General features: G+C 43.2%; 1 protein-coding gene across 2 annotated transcripts in view; it reads right to left on the reverse strand.

Annotated features, from left to right (window-relative positions):
- Positions 1-527: 527 nt before the first annotated feature.
- Positions 528-20,195, reverse strand: part of Orc2 (origin recognition complex subunit 2) — a 53,571-nt gene continuing 33,903 nt past the window's right edge. For both annotated transcript variants that reach the window (XM_037423671.2, XM_037423672.2), the window contains 3 exons: positions 14,329-14,553; positions 9,131-9,249; positions 528-752 (listed from right to left, as the gene is read on the reverse strand). In XM_037423671.2, coding sequence (XP_037279568.2) covers positions 660-752; positions 9,131-9,249; positions 14,329-14,553 — 437 coding nt within the window. In that variant the 3' untranslated portion in view covers positions 528-659. The remainder of the gene's footprint in view (positions 753-9,130; positions 9,250-14,328; positions 14,554-20,195) is intronic.

A 20,195-nucleotide genomic window follows, 5' to 3' on the forward strand; every position in this document is an offset into this window, starting at 1 on the left:
AGGTCTACAGTCAATCAAACAACCAACTGTTCATGACTAGCAGTCTAGAAGCAGTCAAGAAGAAGCATCAGCTAAATATAACAAGCAGCGAGACCTCCTTGGTGTATAAAACTGGGAAGTAGATTCCAATGCAACGGCTGTCGCACTTAATACTGCTTGCGATCGTGTAGTAAAACTACAATGCAGATAAAGCACGAAAACTTCACTGATTAAGCACAGAACTGCGTCCTTCGAAACTGCATGCCAGCACCTTATATTAGTTGGCCTGCTCAGAATGTTGCGACTTCTGCACATTCACAGCACAACACTGTGATTCGCTGAAGAGCGAAATATCATTGATTGTCAAAAGTGAGAGAGAAAGATGCTAAAAATATTTCTAAACAGATACTTGTTTGAGCATGCTGCATGTCTTTTTTACCAAATAGCAAGTTCCTGTAGATGCAATGCTTGTTTCTAAAAATTCATTCCTGGTGTGCTGAAAAAATTTAAGTGATTCCCCTAAGACTCAGTTGAAAAAAGCAACAAAATAATTTATTGATACAATTTATTGGCTTTAAATGCAGATATAATAAATTGCAGTATGATCTAATATTTATCTTACAAATCACTATGTACAACTTGCAAAATTTACATAAGCAACCCAGAAAAGTGTGCTCCACTTAGGAGGTGGCCTCTTCTTCTTGTTGGTCAAGAAAGAGTGCCAGCGCTGCGGCCTCGATTGGAATCAGCAAGTTCTCGGTGCCGTCATGACCCTGTTAGGAAGTGACATAGCCGAGGATGAGAAACAGGAACATAAAATCTCTGACACACCATATGCAAACACCGCTCTCACCACTCATCCCTCACATGAAACTTGCACATGTCTTTTTGTGAAATCTTCGCAGGGTGCAGGTGCCAGCCAGGTTTTCAATTACCTGGAACGCGGCTATTCCCCCTCCTTTATTTCTCCAATGCCCCGGCGAACTACCAGTCTCATGGCGACAGTGCCATCATGTTTTAAAGTTTACATCAACGCTGCTATGCGCGTCACCACACCGATGCATAAGACGGCGCTCCTCTTGAATGCCTCAGAGATTAAGGGACTGAACTGTTACCTACGTGCCATGGAGGACGCACCGCAGCCAGAAAACAATAAAGTTGAGAGCTGGGCAAGTTAGTGACTGATCGTAATACCGTATGCCGAAGTGGCGCACTTTTTACGGGGACCCATTGTCCTTGTAAAAAGTGCGCTACCTTGCCATACACTATAAGCCAGAAACCAACCGGTCACCTACAGACGCTACTCAATATGCATATACCACGACGCTTCTGCAATTGGATGCTATCTTCGACACCCAGGTCGATCTGATGTGCCTTCGCACCACTTTCAAGTTGCTGCGCCAAGGCCCTGACAAGACCGCCGCGCACTTTATTCATAAGGCAAGACGACTCAACTGGCTATGCGATTTTGGTGCAACCATTAATGTACTGGCCTTCGTTTAGATTGCTGGCATTGCATCTCAAAAATTAGAGGAAATTTATTAAAATAGAAAGCAGTTTCACTATCCAGAAAGCTTTTGACCTAGCAAAAAAATAGGAACGCATTGACCGTGCGTTCCAGCATTTCTTCGGCCCGCAAATCGACACCAGTGCGTCTCGATCAATCCAAGATTCCTCCTGCTGCTCTTCTGCTGTTGGTGCGCCCACCTCCTCTCTTGCCTACACTCCAACATTGCCGTCGGCTCGCACGGGTGCCTGCTATCACTGCGGCTCAATGCAGCACTGGGCCGACTTCGTCGCTTGCCCTGCCAGGAGCCGTACTAGTTCGAGATGTAGGAAACGCAGCCACTTCAAAAGGGTCTGCCGATTAAACGAGATTCCATCTGCTGACAGACCGAGTACTTCAACAAAGACCAATACAGTTACAATACTTCAAGTGGACAATAATATTAATATTAATTAATACAAATGGTCTTCTATGGCTTCCCATACACATCAACGGCTGCATCCTCAGTATGCTCATCGACACAGGGGCTATTGTTTCTTTACTGGGTCTACAAGATTACAAGTTATTCTCTAATACCAGGTTGATTCAGTCTCAACTTGCGATTCAGAATTACTTGGAGTAGGCCATAAGGACTTCATCATCATCATCATCACCAGCCTGACTACGCCCGCTGCAGGACAAAGGCCTCTGCCATGTTCCACCACTCAACTGGGTTTTGTACTTGCTGCTGCCACGTTATAAGTGGGCAGTCAAGCCCACTTATAATGAACCTGAGCGTGATGTGGCATCCTTTCGCTGTAACCAGAAGTTTGTAGTAAATGAAACACAGCTTTTATAAAAAGTTACAAGTGTGAATACAATCTTTTCCCCCTAAAAACTGCGTGATGCACATATTTTGAATACCAAAAGCGATAACGATGTTCTCGAGCTTACTCAAAGCAGCAGCGTGCTCTTTTTCGAGGCCCGTGGCATATACAAGCTGCCTGAGGGTATTAATGCAGCCAATTGCTACAAGCACGCTAATAAGCTCTAACTTCTAAGTTTGAATTGAATTGAATTGAAGTTTATTTGTCCTGAAAGTCTTACAGGATCGGGAGCAGAGGCTAAAGGCTATATAGCCTGACATGGGACTTCTGCTCCTAAATACAGTTTGGCATGCAGGCTGCTCAATCTGCCGCATATGTTTTCAGACATAAATATATAACACAACAAATAACACACAGAAATAAATAAATAACACAACAAATAAACCATAACACAACAAAATTTAGCATGGTCTTGTTACACAATTTCAGGGAAAACATTAGAAAATCACTTCATCACGTAAGCGTCATCTGAAAAGAAACTTCATCAATACAGAATGTAAAATAAAGCATAAGAAAAGAAACTACAACACATAACTCAAATTGATAGATGGGATGTAACAAATCAAGTATAGAAACTTTAATAAGCATACTCAATATCGTGGTTCATTAGGATGGACTTGATAATGGTGTTCGAAGGTACGGAATCGATATCTATGAGACCGTGTAAACGATTTAACATTGTGGGTATTTGATACTGAATGCGTTGCTTGCCATAACTTGTTCCTATTGCTGGGATTTTCCGGCGTTGTTGACACATGGTAAAATGAGTGTTGTCAGGCGGGTTCTGAAGACACTGTGGCTTGTTTTGTTTAATCCACTGCAGAAGTTTGAAATGATACAGTTTTGTCACTGTTAGTAATGCGTATTTTTCAAAGAGTGGTTTGGTTTTCAAGTCCCTGATAATACCATGGTATTGCTCGAATGCTCGCAAAACTCTTTTTTGAAGAACTAGTAATTTTTGATAGTTTGTTTGTGTAGTAGTACCTCATACCAAGATACCGTATGTCATTTTAGAGTAGAAAAGGGCATAATATAATTCTATTTGTAACCATTTTGATAAGACTGGGCTGAGCTTATATAAACATCCAACGGTTTTACTGAGTTCTACCGTTAGTTTTTCTATATGTGTGTTCCATGTCAAGCCTTCAGAAAACCATACACCTAGGAACTTCTGGCTGGTGACTTGCTCTATCTCTTTGCCCTGGAATAAAACAGTTGAACTATAGTTACGCGGCTTATTAGGTGGGGCAAAGACAATGTATTTCATTTTACTAACATTTGAACTATAGTTACGCGGCTTATTAGGTGGGGCAAAGACAATGTATTTCGTTTTACTAACATTTAGTTGCAGTTTATTCAAACTAAGATACGCGGACAACTTTCGTAGGTAGTTATTAACCTGGTGTTCAAGCTCTAAAATGGATGTGCCGCTAAAGAATATGTCAATGTCATCTGCATACATTATTAACTTGGGAGAACATGGGATATCACACAGGTCGTTTATATAAATTATGAACAATAGAGGACCAAGAATAGACCCTTGCGGTACTCCTCTTGTTATGTAAGTAATGGATGCACTTTTGTTTATGCAAACATATTGATGGCGGTTTGTTAAATAGTCTTTCATTAACTTAAGAACCACACCACGTACACCACACTTGCTAAGTTTAGCCGTTAGTACTTCATGACATACCGAATCAAACACCTTTCTAAACTCTATGAACAAACCTAGTGAGTACAGTCTATGTTCGATGTTTGTGATCAGTTCATGTTTAATATCAAGCAAAGCTGCTTCACAAGATTTATTTTTTTTTGAAAACCATACTGAGCCTCACTGATAACTTTATACTTGTCAAAAAATTTGTACAAGCGCACGTTTATTGCATTCTCAAATACCTTAGATAAAACAGGAAGAACGGATATTGGCCTGTAGTTTGTGAATAGCCGTTTATCACCACTCTTGAAGACTGGGCATACTCTCGCTATTTTTAGGCTGTCTGGAAAAATGCCAGTTTCAAACATTCTATTTATTATATAAACAATCACTGGAGCTATAATATCAGCTACGTAATTTAGCGGAGTTGCCTTGATCTCATCAAAGCCAGTGGCTACGTTATTTTTAATCTGGTTTATTAATTGTATTACTTCCTCTGATGTCACTGGGAATGGTGACACGGAGTTTATAAGCCCATACTCTTTTAATGTAGCACAGGGAGCTATATTGCTATAGTTTTTGTATTCTGCACTGGTGACAAAGTAATCATTCATCTTATTCGCTGCGTCACTATCAGATAAGGTACCTGCATTAGTATGAAAACATAGCGGTGATGGCTCTTTTTTCTCTGACATTAGATTCTTTAACTCGTCCCACACCTTCCTAGAGTCATTTTTTATTTTCATAAATAACTTTTCATAATATGTTTCCCTCGCACGCTTTAAGTCCGTGTTCAACCTATTTCGGTATTTTTTAAACTCTGACAATGCCTCCCGGTTCCTTTACCGAACAAATGTGTGGTACATTTCATTTTTTGTTTTAATCATTTTCAATAGCTTTTCATCAATCTATGGCTTCCTTGCACGTTTGGGTTTTGGTTTTCGCAAGGTCGTTGGAAATGCTTGATTATAACATAGTCTAAGTTTTTCAAAAAATGCCTCGTATGCTGCATTTGTGTTTCTTTTCTCAAACACGCATGTCCAATCGACTGATTGAATATGTGAGCGAAACACTTCCAAGCCTGCAGCACTACTGCTACGAGATAAGGTTTCCACTGTGGTTTCACGTTTGACTTGCATATTTGGCAGTAAGCGAAAAATTGGTAAATGGTCGCTTACGTCAGCCGTTAGCAGTCCAGAAAAACAGTCTCGGGAATGAATGTTTGTTACACATATGTCGAGTGAAGTTGCACTTTTTTCTGTTATTCTTGTAGCTTCCGTAATAAGATTGGTGCGTGCAAAGGAGTGTATGATTTCAATAAACTTTTTAGCTGCAGTGTTACTCGATAACATATCTATGTTGACATCCCCCATTATTACAAAAGGCATCTAAAATCGACATAGAAAAGAAAGCATACGCTCCTAATACTCAAAAAAGTCTATAAAGTTTTGTTGCCCGTTGGTGGTCGATATATTACAACAACTGTAGAGCCCACATATAACGGCCCCACTTAAAACAAACTTTTTCTTAAAACGAACAATATCCGCATGACCGTGAAAATATGCATTGGTTAAATGGCACAAAATCGCACTTACAACGAACGTCTCCAAGCTCCGCTGATCGGTTACAGCGAACAGAGTCAGCAGTCTGTCGTCTTCCCGGGAAACCAATTTCGACCACCGATCAGACATCGGCGAGGTTCCCATACATTCTTATTGTTAAACGCCGACCCTGCCTCCGCGACCCTCTAGTTGCCGCTCTCCCCAACTCATGGAGGAAGGAAAGTTGTTTCCTTCCTCTATGCCCCGACTGCTTTTTGTTACGCACCCCTCCGTCTTTTGTCCCCCCGCTACTCTGGGGACCCCGCATCACCAGACGAGGCCAATGTTTTCACACTGCAACCGATCTTTCGAACACCGATCGGTCGTCTACCCTGTTTTTGATCGCTGGTACTGTCGTTGGCGACGCTGGCCTGGAGTGACCTGACCATTTGCCAGCATTGTCGGCCATCGACTGTATCCGATAGTCTGCGTCTAGTGCACGCGCGTAGTGCACCCCACCGACTCTGATAATTCGCGATTCGTTTCGTGTTTAGGATTTGTTCTCGCTCATTTCGCACTCAACTGAGCATGCCTTCCGCGCGCGTGCGGAAGCGGCTAATTTGTACGGAACAAATCACGAAATATCGAAGTTCGTGAGGCCACGCAAACCCGCCGGCGCAACAAAACGATTTTTCCACCACGGCCGCCGATTCTTCTAACACCGCCGCGCGCATCTATCCGGGCGGCCATGCTTTGACTTCTGCCCACGCAGGCACTTTTTCCAAGTTTATCTACGTGCGAGTTTCGCGGACCTTTCAAGCAACCTATCCAACCTACCTCCTTCTTGTGTGTATTGGTTTTCAAGGTCGCCCTCCCGCCACATTCTCCCCTCTCTTTATCGTAACTTCTTGCCCTTCTCTCGCATGTCTGCTCTCCTTTCCCCTCTTGATCACAACCCCTTCGCCCGTCACCCCCGCTTCGCAACGCCTGCCACGCTGGCTCGAATAAGTTTCGTTTTCTCACTGAAAACGGGCCCAGAGCTGTTCCACACGTTCTGGCATGTGTGTCAAGTGTGCGCGTCTTGCTCGCTCTTGGTGTGCATGTGTGGTCATGATGGCGACAAGAGGACTTGCACGCTTTTAGGGGCGAAGCTCCTTGTAGCGGCACCTGTTTGTCCCTCGTAGCCGTTGTAGTAGTGTGTAATAAGTATAACATTTTGACCTCCAAGGTGGTGCCGGTGAGAAATTTCTTCTGCGCGTTGTTGAACAATAAAAGATAGTGCTCAATGTACATGCCGATGGCTGCTAAGGGGAAATGAGAGACAGGAGAATTCGGCTTTTAGTTAACACGCACGCTGCGAATTTTTTATTGTTCAACAACGCAAAGACAAGAAAGGGTTGCTACGTTATACTCGCTGGGCGTAACCTCCTAGGTTTTAGAAAGGTTTAGCGAGTGTTGGGCCGCAGTGCCATGAATACAGTGAACTAGTATATATCCATGAACTCGAGGTGGTTAAAGGTGGGAAGTAGACAAGAAGCGCAAGCCGTAAAAAAGTGTGCGTGTGCCTCCTCTCGTTCAGTCCTTGGAATGTCCGCTGGATGGCGGTGCTTCTATATGAGGAATATATGATGAAAAGATGCGAGATGGTGGTACTTGGAGCGTTGAATAGGTGGAAAAATGGACACACGGACAGATGCAGGGACGGACACACGGATGGCTGCACGGACGGATGGACGGACGCATGGACGGATGCAGGAGCAGATGCATGAACGAAAGCAGGGACGGGCGGATGGACGCAAGGGCGGCCACACAGACGCACGCATGGATGGACGGAAGCAAGAACGAATGGACGGACGGATGCTTCGCCCCACTATCCATTATTCACTCCGTGGATATGCTGCCATATTTTTCCTGCCGCTCAACAGAACGTCTAAAGCGTAACCTCTAGCTTGAGCGTAATTCGCGCGATAGGTGTCGCGTTGCGGAGCGCTTGCTCATAGTTGTTGACCACCTGGCAGCCAACTTGCTGCTTCGGGTGTCCCGGTATTCAGCTGTGGAGATGGTGAATATTTCGTGGGCAACGGTGACAACATGCGCGCGAAAATGTTTTCGCGCGGCCGACTTCGTCGATGTCGGGCTTGATGCCGAGCATGAAGCTTCCGAACTGTGGCGACGATTTGTGGCAGTGCGTCGTCGACTCCGACCTGGGAGAGCGAAGGGACATCTGTTGCGATGATTTAATTACGGCCGATGATGATGCCGACAATGCGGAACCGTGCACGGATTGGGGCATCGTGAATGAAGTACGTGGCGAGAGCGATTCGGAGGAATCGAATTGCGAGAACGACGAAACTTTGGAGCCAGTGCCTCATGCAGCTTATGCCACAGACCTCGGTGAACGATCACACTGCCATTTTAAGTGAACTCGAGACCGCCCTTATCGCTTCTGCTCTTCGAAACACGTGCATCACGGACATTTGGGGCAAAAAAAAGTTTGTGTGTTTCACTCGCAACATTTTTTAAAAGCTGTGTTTCATTTATTACGAACTTCGGGATACAGTGAACGGATGCCGCGTGACGCTCAGGTTCGTTATAAGCGGGCTCGACTGTAATTGCATGGACAAAATGACATTTAATAAACTTATTCAGTTTTTTCTGCAGATTACAAATCTTTGAGTAGATTTTCAATGGCTGCATTAGAAGAAAAGGTATACCATTACAACATTTTCTTGCATAATTCATACAGGGCTTTATGACAAATTCTCTTGATGAAACACAAATAAAATTATGCACCAAAGTTGTCAGAAACCTGTTTTGAGCCAATGATGCTATTTATTTACTGATAATGTTGTTTACCTAATTATAATGCTCAATACTAATCTTAAAAATATGAAAAAAAAATTTTCACTCATATTTGCATTCGTTTAGTTTGCATTCGATGTTCGATGAAAACAATCATATAAGCATTATCGGCTAGACCAGCTCTCTGGCAGTCTTGCCACATATCTTGTTTTTGTGTTTGACAAAGCAAAGTTGTCAAAAAGCCCTGTACGAATACGCTAAAAAAAATAACATATCTTTTGTTCTAATGCCTATATTATATAACATAAATCTACTTAGAGATTTGGGATCTGCAGCAAAAATTGAATAATTGTATCAAAATTTGTTCAGTTAATGTAACTAATAAAGAATCTTTTTCTCGAGACCCTCATCTCCCTCTAAGTACTGCATATGCAGTGAACGAAATGCTGCTAGAGCACTAGAACCATGTCATGTTTATTATGACGTACATGACATGCATGACACGATTTTCATGTCACAGCCTACCATTTACATTCGTCCTGCACTGTGTCATGACACACCAATTTTAATTATATCAATTTAACATATTGGAAATGAACCAAACATTACAGGATGCCAGACAAATGGCTGGGTGTACAGACAGAAAAATAAATAGGTGAATACGCTCAAAATGCCTGGTGTTAGCTAAGAAACACTTTGCATTTAAAATGATGCAATGTTAAGCTGACACATTAGCAATTTCTTAGCATCAAAGGCAAGAAAAAAACAATGAATAAAATACCTTCTTCATTTTCAGCAACATGTGGTCAAGGAACTCCCTCAGTTGGGCTCGAAGTGTGAGGTCGCTGTTAACAAGGAAAGCCTCCCGGCAGCGGTGGTAACAGTCATGGAAGGACATTCCTGGGAAAAGCACAGTCCATCACATACCGACACACTTCTTTATTCGGGCCCTGAAACACATTATCAACACATAAAAAAACACTGCTGTTCTTTACATGAGCTCCCAACAAATATTTGAGCGAAACACATTATGGCACTCAAAGCAACCAAGAACTTACAAGTTTCTGTTAAAAAGAAACACCACCTCTCACTTCTCCTAACAAGTATTGGGTGACCTTGTGATCATGATAATATATTAGGCATAAAAGGGCTACAGTTAAACCTCTTTATAAGAGGCATGCTCCAGGCAGCAATTCTTGTTTTTTATAATCAGGGTACCTCGTATGCATTTTCGTATGAACCCGTATGTTACTGTAGGTGCACTGGTATCTCTCATATTAGTGTCTCTTATAAGGGGGTTCGACTGCATTGCCAATTTTTAAAAGAGGGTAATTTCGAGAGCTTGTTTCTTTGTTTGTTACAATCTCAATGAAAACCAACAGATAATGAAGCCAAGAAAGGTACTAGGGATGTTAATTGCACAGTGTTGTAATAATACGGTCGCTTCACACAAAAAAGTGGCCGAGCTGAAGTGCAGAACAAACACTTTTCTGTACTCTTTCTTTCCTCGGACAGTTGTCGAATGGAACCCCTTACCTCCCAATGCGGTAGAAGACCACAACATTGATTCTTTATTGCATGCGATAAGAGATGTGGCTCCGTAGGCACCACTGCACTTGAGGGATTATGTGAAATCATGTATTTGCTTGGTATGCGATGTTCAAATGGATGCTGAAACTGTTTTTGTATGCAATGCGAGTATGATCATGATGATATGTGGGGTTTAACGTCCCCAAACTACCATATGATTATGAGAGACGCCGTAGCGGAGGGCTCCGAAAATTTTGTCCACTTGGGGTTCTTTAACGTGCGCCCAAATCTGAGCACACAGGCCTACACCATTTCCGCCTCCATGGGAAATGCAGCCGCCACATCCGGAATTCGAACCCGCGACCTGCGGGTCAGCAGCCGAGTACCTTAGCCGTATGCAATGCGAGTACAAGATCAGTGCTTGTATGTGCTTTATGTTGTGTGGGTATTTGTAATATGTGTGGTTTGGGCTTTGTGAGCACTTACTGCCACAGATTTTGTTTCATTTTTTTTTTTGTTTTTGCATATTTGCCAATGTCAGTGTTTTGCAGTATATTACTTGATGTACTTTCTTTTCTTTCATCTCCCTTTTTTTTTTTTTCCGACCTTGTGTTGTGTCAACTATTTATGCCCCACCCCTGCCTAAGGCCTTCATGAAAAGCCAGCAGCATGTAACAAAATAAAAAAATGAATAAAAAGTATTTATGATGTAGATATGAAGGAAAAGGCAACTTGGTGCCAGCCGACTAAACCTGCCACCTTCGCACACCGCGCCCTACGCTCTACCAATTGAACAATGGCAGCAGTCATCTACATTACTTTGCCAAGCATTTGTGTGACTGCAAACCTGAGAGTGTTAGTGCCGTTCATAGCCTGGTGAGTGTGAAACACTCTCTTTTTGTCGGTTGGCATCACACAGCATGTGAGCTTCAAAACATTGTAGTACAAAGAACCAATGAGGCCTTACATCAAGTCTGGTGGAACGAGACCCTCGCTACGAATGAATATAACAAGGAAATTTCATTCCCTCCATGGTTTGCACGCAGATAAATACTCGATAAAATGTATGCGGACTACTTCTGTAGCTCAATAGGTTTGATTATTGATTTATTGATATATCGAGTTTAATATTTCGACCACCTGGGGTTCTTTGAAGTGCACCCAAATCTGAACACAAAGGCCTACAGCATTTTCGCCTCCATCGAAGATACAGCTGCCGCAGCCGGGATTCCTCGCGACCTGCGATTCAGCAGTCCAGTAGCTTAGCCACTAGAGCACCGCGGCGGCCCAAGATGCTATGGAAGAGAGAATAACAGACACTACAAGAATTAGTTCAGAAGTTGAACATTTCAGGGCTGACAAATATGGTTTGACAAATACGATGGGCTGGTCATGACATGAATAATGTCACAATCTTGTCGCGTGCGTCGTCAAAAACTTTTTAAAAAACAGTGGCACATACCCGAGGGTTGGTATGTGCCACTGGTATGAGGGTATGTATCACAGGTGATAGATATTTTACATCTACCCAGGAACGGCCAAAACACACATAGGTAATGTAAACGCTTGAGCGTTAAGAAAATGCTGACATAGGCAGAGTTGACCGAACAAATTCAAAGAATAAATGTCATTGTCCCAGCAGCAGTGGAACGCTAGCATTCTGTGAGGCAATCAAGTATTCTATTACAGAGCCACACCAGGTCTCGGAAATACTTTGTAAACAGACCTTAATGTTTGTGAAATGTCAATTCTGGTTGTAGTAATGCGCGCTGACTTGTTTGATACTTTTCAGCCATTGGACAGGCAAAATCACAAGTCACGCAAACCTGTCAGACCGTTGCTGAAAGAACGTCACGAGGCACCGCTAGTACTGCGCTGACCTGTACTGTGAGAAGGTGGTGGAGTGGTCGCCAGGTCTTACTGGCTATCAAATTTTATAAACATTACATATGCACCCCTATGATACAGCTGTCATGTTGAGTCAACGTAAATTGTAATTAAGCGCCAGCTGCTGAGGTTGATTTGGGTAACAGTGTTAAGGGCTGCCATCCTCGTGAGCCCCAGTGAAAAAACCAGCACTTCTTATCAGCTCACCGCTTCTGGTGCTGTAAATAGCCATGTTGCTGTTGGCATCGTTATGCAATTGCAAAGAACTGCCAATATAAAACATATGCGGCTGGTCAACATGTGTGCGCGGATTTGTACATGTATTGAGCGCTACTTCATAATGTGTCGCTCAATAAAAAAATTATAACACATTCACCTTGCATCCGCATGTTTCGCTTAACATTGATTCCCAAAGTATGGGGGTCACCAAGTTTTTCCCGAGGAGGATACACTCAAAGCACACACATCGTTTCATTCTTCATCGCCAGTGAGTCCCTCTATTTGGAGATGGCTCATTCAGCGTCACCAAAGCATGAGACCATGTAGCCTCAGGCGATGCTGTGCTGCGAGGCGCTAGTTCCTTATAGTATTTAGGCAGATGTTTCAAACTGACGAAAAATCGTCCTAAGTTAATGACGCTAGCATTGATTATACGATGCGCTGAAGTATTTACGATTCTATTTTGGCCTTAGCATACACAAAGCTACAAATTACTACAAATAAAGCTTTCACTGTGAGGGGTTCTTTAATATCAAGGGCATTACAGTCTATCCTTAGTATATAAAACTCAGGTATATTGAATTATTGACTATTTTAACAGTTGAGAACTCCGCTTGAATTTCTCAAGCAAAAATATGGGACCGGTGCACCCATTTATCGAACTCCTGCACAGCGGGAACTCTTGTACGTCAAAGGCTGCGCCACACTGAAGCCCAGAAAGTTAATTTTCCTAAAAAAAAAAAAAAGATGTGATCAATTTTCGTCCGCGTTATAAAAAGTTCTGAACGCTTTTCGCATAAGAGTGACAAAAAGGCGGTGTTATTCCATCGCGCTGATCGGGTTCGTTGCACGGTGCTTGCAAGTGCATCAGTATGTTTGATGCGCAATCTGCAGGTCTTAATGCGCGGGCACAGTGCTTTTCAAAAAGACCGATTGCCGAGGACACCAAAACGTAGAATGCTAAGTGACTTGGCAATCTAGTTGCAATGTTCACATTCCCTTCCTCGTTTGCGCACAGTGGCATGCGAGCCTGAAAAGCATGGCCTTCGATATGTGCAACCTTGTGACGCTTTTTAGTGTTTTCGGTTTCAAAACGCACGTCTCGGAGGCTACGCTTTTTTAAGCTTTTTCGCATCAAAGCAGCTGAAAGCGGCGGCTGCCAGTTACAACGCCACAAGTGACATCGATATCGCCAATATGTCAACCGTTGGCGACGGTGGGAACTGGGTGTTGTCTTTCGCACCTTGTGGACCTGTGTACTTCTCACCTTGTTCCTAATAAATTCTCATTTGGGAGTTGAGCTGAACATTCACCCCTACGTAGTGATAAAAATTGTGACTGACGCTTGAAACGACATCAAGCAAAGCTCCGCCGTACACTGTCCTTGCGGGTCAGGTGACGACTTCGAGTGTGTCATGACCGCTGACAAAGGCGTACAGTGCCTCAGAGAATTCTGCGACTTATTAGCATTTCCAAGCACCGTCGTGGAACGTGAGCGACTTCATTGGTGCAGATCACGACGCAGCTGTTTCTGACAGCATCGATGCTGAGATCAGGGCTGCCGTTACTGCTGCCGCAGAAGTGTACCCACGCAGCGGTTATGATTATGCCAACACCTTCGCTGCCACAGCTAACCAACATTTTGCCGCGCTACAAAGCTTGAATCGGCGTTCTGCGTCAATGAACGCTGTTGTAGTCGAAGGTGCTGAATTCGCTTGTTTGAAAAGCTTCAATTGAGGATGATTTGAACTTGACGTCGTGCAAGAAGCAAGACTAGTTTATGGACTATTTTCATGTCAAATAAACTGCAGTAACTTGCAGCTCACACCTTGTTCTTCATTATACTGTGAGCAAATCATTATGTTAGCACTTCTAACAATTTCCAAGGCCTAAAATGCTTAAATCTAGGCCTTAAATACACATATCTTGTATTTCGAATTATCGATAGTATATCGAACTATCTCACGATCCCCTTCGAGTTCGATATATCCGGGATCGACTGTACCACTCAAGAACTGATGACAATATAGCGTTGGTATGCAAGTTTCCTGCAGTAGAACACTTGCGACACCAGTCCCTTAATGGGGAAAGGCACGTTCCACAGCAGTGATTATACATGGCACCATCACTCTCTTACAACGGCACTTTTAGATTGGAGTAGCCACAGATGAGATGCATTTCTACATTATCGTGAATGAGGCATGCCGGTAATGCTCACCACGTCTGATACGAAACCAAAGCCCTTTCAGTATGCCACCTCTGAGTCGGATGTGAATTGCTTAGCTGAATGAATCAATGCAGCACTCAGTTAATGCCCAGTTGGTGCATGTCGTCAGCACTTACCCGCATACGATGGTGACTCTGTGTTGTCAAGCTGATGTCTTGCGATGAGGAGGAATATCTTGCGTGCATTTGGAGTCAAACTGGAGAATACGTGCTTCAGTGAACTGAGTGCGTTGGAGGCAGAGCTCTTGAGGGGCTCCAGGCTGGATTCCAGAGCATAAGGCTCGAATGTCGTTGCATTGATCCACACAAATCGGAACCGCCGTGATGTCTGTTGATTCCACACTGCATTAAGACATGAAGCATGACTCAGCCCATCAACACGAATCTTCACTGCCCTAAGTTGGCCAGGTCAAAAAGAATGAAGTGGAAAAATAAAGATCAGCACATAAATCTGTGCATTAATTAACTTTCAGTGCATATTTATTTCTCAAGACCATGAACAACGCCTACCTCTATCACCCAGCTGACTGATATCACTGCTTTGAATGCAATGTTTACTTTACAGAGAAAGTTGCACTAATAAAGAAAAAACACCACAAAAAAGGAACGCTAAAACAGGTCTAGCACAAACTACTGTTTTATTGTCTGTAAATCGTCGTTTAAATAACGAAACCAAACATAGCTGCGCAGACACACCAAGGTACATCACGTGCTAATGCACCTTATTCATCGAAAAGGACACTTCTGCACCACACAGCGGCATCGAGGCCTCACTCACGCAGCTATCACTTTTCATGTTAATGAAGAACGCTTCCGAAATCTCACGAGCACCTGTATTTTTGCTATCACTCAGCATCTTAGTCTGCTGAAATCGTGCTTCACATTCACAGGCTGCACAGTGGGCAGGCAAATTACTAATTTCGTTATTTTTGATTGACTGCTGGTGTTCCCGTAAATGGTCGTTTACACAGCAACCTGTGTAGTCCACATAAGAATTGCCGCAGGAAAGCAGAATCTCGTATACCACTCCCACATTGCCTTGCACCATCGGGTTGGCATGCTTCTTGCTACAGAGGCTATTGTACTATTTGCTGCTCGAAATTTACAAGCACAACCTTGAAAGTTTCTTGCGTGGGGAAAACACCATGCCAACTCCATGGCGGTTGGCAACTTTCTTCAGGTTGTGTGTTACCCTGTGTAAGTAGGGTAACACTATCGGCTTCTCCTGCCCTATGGGCGCGTCTTTCAGGCCGCTGCGTAAACGACCATTTCATTCATTCATTCATTTTATTACCTCAAAGGTCCCGGTTGGGATATTACATGAGGGAGTGGGTATTACAAAGGCTAACAATATAATGGCAGTTATGATAGGATAGTTTCGATGAGCCGTTTAAATGCTTGGGTGTCGATGATGGTGGCGACTTCGGTGGGCAGGTCATTCCAGTCTTGGGCTGTGCGCAGGAAAAACGATTGCTGAAAGGTCACAGTATGGGCTTGTGGTGGATATACTGCGTTACAGTGACTGATGTGGGAAATGCGGTGGGCTCTTCTGATGTATGGGTTATCTCAAGGCAAAGAATGGAAGAATTTATGATAAAGGTTAAGACGTGCGATTTTGCGACGCTTAGCCAGATCGGATAAGTTAATCTCTGCTTTTAGTGCCGAGATGCTTGATGTGTATGAATAGTTAGACAGTATAAACCGTGTCGCACGGTTCTGGACAGATTCGAGGGCATAAGTGAGGTTAATGTGGTGAGGGTCAAAAATCGCGTTAGCATATTCTAGCTTTGTCCGGACAAAGGTTTCGAAGGCAATTTTTTTAATAGAAGGAGGAGCGAGCGAAAGGTTACGGCGTATGTACCCTAGAGTACGATTAGCAGAATTGATTATGTGGTTAATATGACAGGTCCAAGTTAGGTCACGCGAGATGTACACACCAAGATATTTAAATGAATCGACTGTAGTAATCTGGTTGTTATTGATGCTGTAGTTATAAACAACGTGCTGTTGACGACGGTGAATAGACATTAACACAGTTTTAGTTACTTTCAAGGACATGAGCCAAGTGTTACACCAGTTTTGTATGCGGGTGAGATCACATTGTAGTATGGAATGATCAGAGGGGTTATTAATTGCGCGGTAAACAACACAATCATCTGCGAATAGACGGATGTGAGAAGAAATATTACAGGGGAGGTCATTAATGTATATCAAGAAGAGAAGGGGACCAAGTCAATAAAGGAGCACCAGCTGTCAATAAAAAATAACGAAATGGGTAATTTGCCTACCCACTGCGCAGCCTGTGGATGTGATGCACGATTTCAGGAGACTAAAACACTCGGTCATAGCAGAAACCCGTGTACTCGAGAGGTTTTGAAAGCGTTCTCCAGCAACATGAAAAGTGATAGCTGTGTAAGTGAGGCCTCGATATTGCTCTACAGTGCAGAAGTGACCTTTTTGATGAATAAGTTGTGTTAGCCCGTGATGTACCTTAGTGCATTTGTGCAGCTATGTTTGGTTTTCCTATTTAAGAGGGCAGACTGGTCTTCGAGACCAAAAAGGTACAAAAAAATTTATTTTTTAAAATTGACATATTTGGCTTCTGCAAGTTTTTTTTATCTCTCAGCAAATTTTCACCCAACAGGAAATCATAATTTTTTATTGTAATGTCATTCTGACTGCCCAGAGTCTTGGTGCTAGCACAATGCAGAACCTGCAAAAAGCTTACTTGAGACTTCTTTACAATTTGCCAGCACCAGTGTCAGAAGCTGTACTGCCAATTTATGAGCACCTTTAAAACAGGCACACCATAATTGGTGTTTTTTTTAAGGAACTGGGTGTTATCAGTTTTCTTCCATTTTTCTCAAAAAACTAAATTTACTACTGTTCAATTTTGAGGCCTCAATATCTCTACAGCTAGGGTAGGTACTACAACAATAACTCTTCTAGCAATAGAAATTTGCACATGTAGAGAATGCAAGTATGCGAGCAGAATTTAGAGCAATAGCCTTTCAATTATTTACTTATCCAAACTGTAACACAATTCCAGTTATTTTTGAAAATGAAAAGATCTCTTGCATACTTTCGATCTCCTGTCATTAGTCTATGTTGCCATATCTTAAATATCACACTTGATTAAGTGCTTTTTTTATAGGTGTTAACTTAAGTTATCTTAGGAACAAGATGAGTTACATGAAAAAGTAATTACATATTTGAAATCAGCAGAAAAAATTGCACAAGCATGTGCAGTCCATTAAGATCACTGAAGGAATAAAAAAAAAAGTCACTGCTTTGCCGCAAAGACGAAGCAATGAACATGATAGCAACAAATTTGAAGGTCACGCACAGAATGGCAAGCAGATCGAAACGTGCCCCGTGTGTCTCACGCACAAACGACGCATGAAATGTACCCACAGGTACCGATGAACGCGAATAAGCGTCTCAGTTGTTACTTCGCTGTGTCTGAAAAGCGCGCCCTTTTCGCAAACGGAGGCTGTGCAATAATTGCAGAGACCTTTGTGCGCCCCGTAGCTACAAGAGAATCGTTACAAGCTTAACGCCAGCCAAGACGTATGATTCTCCCCACTGGGAGATAAGGTCGCGCGAGAGATCGTCTACTCCCCTCCTCTCCACGGGCCAAAGTCCACGTGAGAAATGAGAGCTGCCGTGCGCTCATTGCTCCATTTTGCTGATAGTGCTGAAAACACAATAGTACCCCCCCCCCCCCCCCTCCTGTCAAGATGCCCGCTAACAGCGGTAAGTGGTACGTTGAAGGAGGTATCTCTCGGTGGCACAGTGGTTAATGCCATGCATTCACGACGCGGAGGTCCTATGTTCTTTTCTGGATATTTTTTCTTTCTTGTGTTTTCATATATACAGATACGTATATATACGGTGCATGACATCGACGCCGACGCCAACGCCAATGACAAAATCCAGCTTAGTGTGTCCATATAATTGCTATCGCAAAAAAAATATCCAAGATGAGTCCTCCCCCTTAACTGATGATCTACGGTCAATAAAACAGTTGCTAGTTTGCGCTTGACCTGTTTAAGTGTTCCTTCTTCGTGGTCTTTTCTTTATTAGCACAATTTTTTCCTGTAATGTAATGAGCCAACTAGCCCTTCAAGACGTCTTGAGCAATGTTTACTCTTGGCAGGATTTTTTTCTCTTTCTTCTTTTTCTCATTATTGTGTATACTGTGACCCAGTCACTTCTGTGATGTTGGCGGATCCTGAAGGTACTAAAATTTCAAAAAAAAGAAATGCAAAGTACTGATGCACCAACACGGCATTCACGTTTCGAGTGAGAATAGAGCAAATTACCGAATGAAATAGACAAATAATACCGTAATCACTCGAATCTAACGCGCACCTTTTTTCCGGTTAAGCGAGTTCATAAATCGCATGCGTGTTAACATCGAGTGCGAAAAAAAAATTAATACGGTCATTCTATTGCTATCGGCATTTCCAAAATGGCCGCCCCCTCAAGCTTTGGGCATAGCGCGTCGGCCATTACTGCCTATGTGTTTCCCATGTGCGGCACTTCGTACGTGTTCTGAGGAGTTCGTCATCTAGTAGTGCATTAGAATCGACGGCGTGGAAGGGCCGACTCCCAAAACTCGAGTGCACCACGATGCCGCTTTTAAAAGAAAAGTCATCGCGTGTGCAGAAACGGACGGAAATCGGGCCGCATCGGGGTCATTCGGAGTTCCCGAAACGTGCGTGCGGGACCGGCGGAAACAAAAGCAGAAGATTGTCGACAGCAAAGCTTCACGCAAAGGCTTCTGTGGACCACAGCAGGGTCGGTTTCCACAAATTAAAGAGCTGCTCAGCGAGTATGTGCTTGAGCAGCGAGCGGCACAGCGGCCCGTGACGACAGAACTGCTCCAAGTGCGGGCTATGCAATTAGTCTTAGAAAAAGGTCTAATGCGGAGCCAGTTTAAAGCGAGCAGGTGCTGGCTAACTAACTTTATGAAGAGGAAAGGCTTTTCCCCCCGAAGGTGAACATGCATATGCGAAAAGTTTTGCGGAGGAGTACGATGAAAAGCTTCACAGTTTTCAGAGGTTCGTCCTAAACTTGCGGCGCAACAACGGCTACCTGCTCGGGCAAATCGGGAATGCCGATCAGACGCCTCTTTACTTCGACATGCCTGGCACCACAACCGTCGAGAAGAAGGGGGCGAAGCAAGTTCGCGTGCTGACATTGGTCCACGATAAAACTACAGTGACGGCAATGCTCTGTTACACGTCAGATGGGTACAAGCTTCGCCCGTACGTCATATTTAAATGGAACACGCTCCCGAAAGGAGTAGTTTTTTCGAGTGGTGTGATCAAGCGGGCCAGTGAGAAAAATGGGTGCACGTTGCAATTGATGTCTTACGTTTTTTTGTTTTTTTTCGCAGTGGAAATCGGGTGCACGTTACAATCGAGGGTGCGGTAGAATCGAGTAAATACGGTACATTCCTTTCATGAATGAACACAGGAGGCACCATCATGGACAGCAAAATAAAATTATGTGCGTAATTAGGCAAGTTTCTTACTTCCTGTTTTTATGTTGTTGGTACTCAAGCGCACTTTGATTCCCTATTTATCTTTTCCTTTATCCTTGTCCATGCCAAAAAAAAGTGGCATTTATGCAAGCACTTCCTTTAATACTATAAACTTTGAACAGTATCACTCGTCCAGTCATTGTAATTTTGTTTAACAATTTGACTCTTTCACAAGGTGTTGGTGTTAAAGGAGCCCAATGATAATTTTTATAGTGCCTTGCGCGAGTGTTCAGCTCTGAGTATTATGATAAAGGGAAAAGAAACATAATATACTGCGCATGGGAAGTGATGTTCGAAAGCCGAGCAAACAAAAAAGAAAAATATTGCTTTCCACATTTTACTCTTTGAGCTCCCAATAAACGCGCACCTATGACAGATATGTGACACACACCTCATGGCAATTTTTGCAAGTCACTGCACAGTACGCCTAGTG

Source organism: Rhipicephalus microplus, chromosome 4 (genome assembly GCF_043290135.1).
Source record: "Rhipicephalus microplus isolate Deutch F79 chromosome 4, USDA_Rmic, whole genome shotgun sequence".
In the NCBI taxonomy this organism is placed as follows: Eukaryota; Metazoa; Arthropoda; class Arachnida; order Ixodida; family Ixodidae; genus Rhipicephalus; species Rhipicephalus microplus.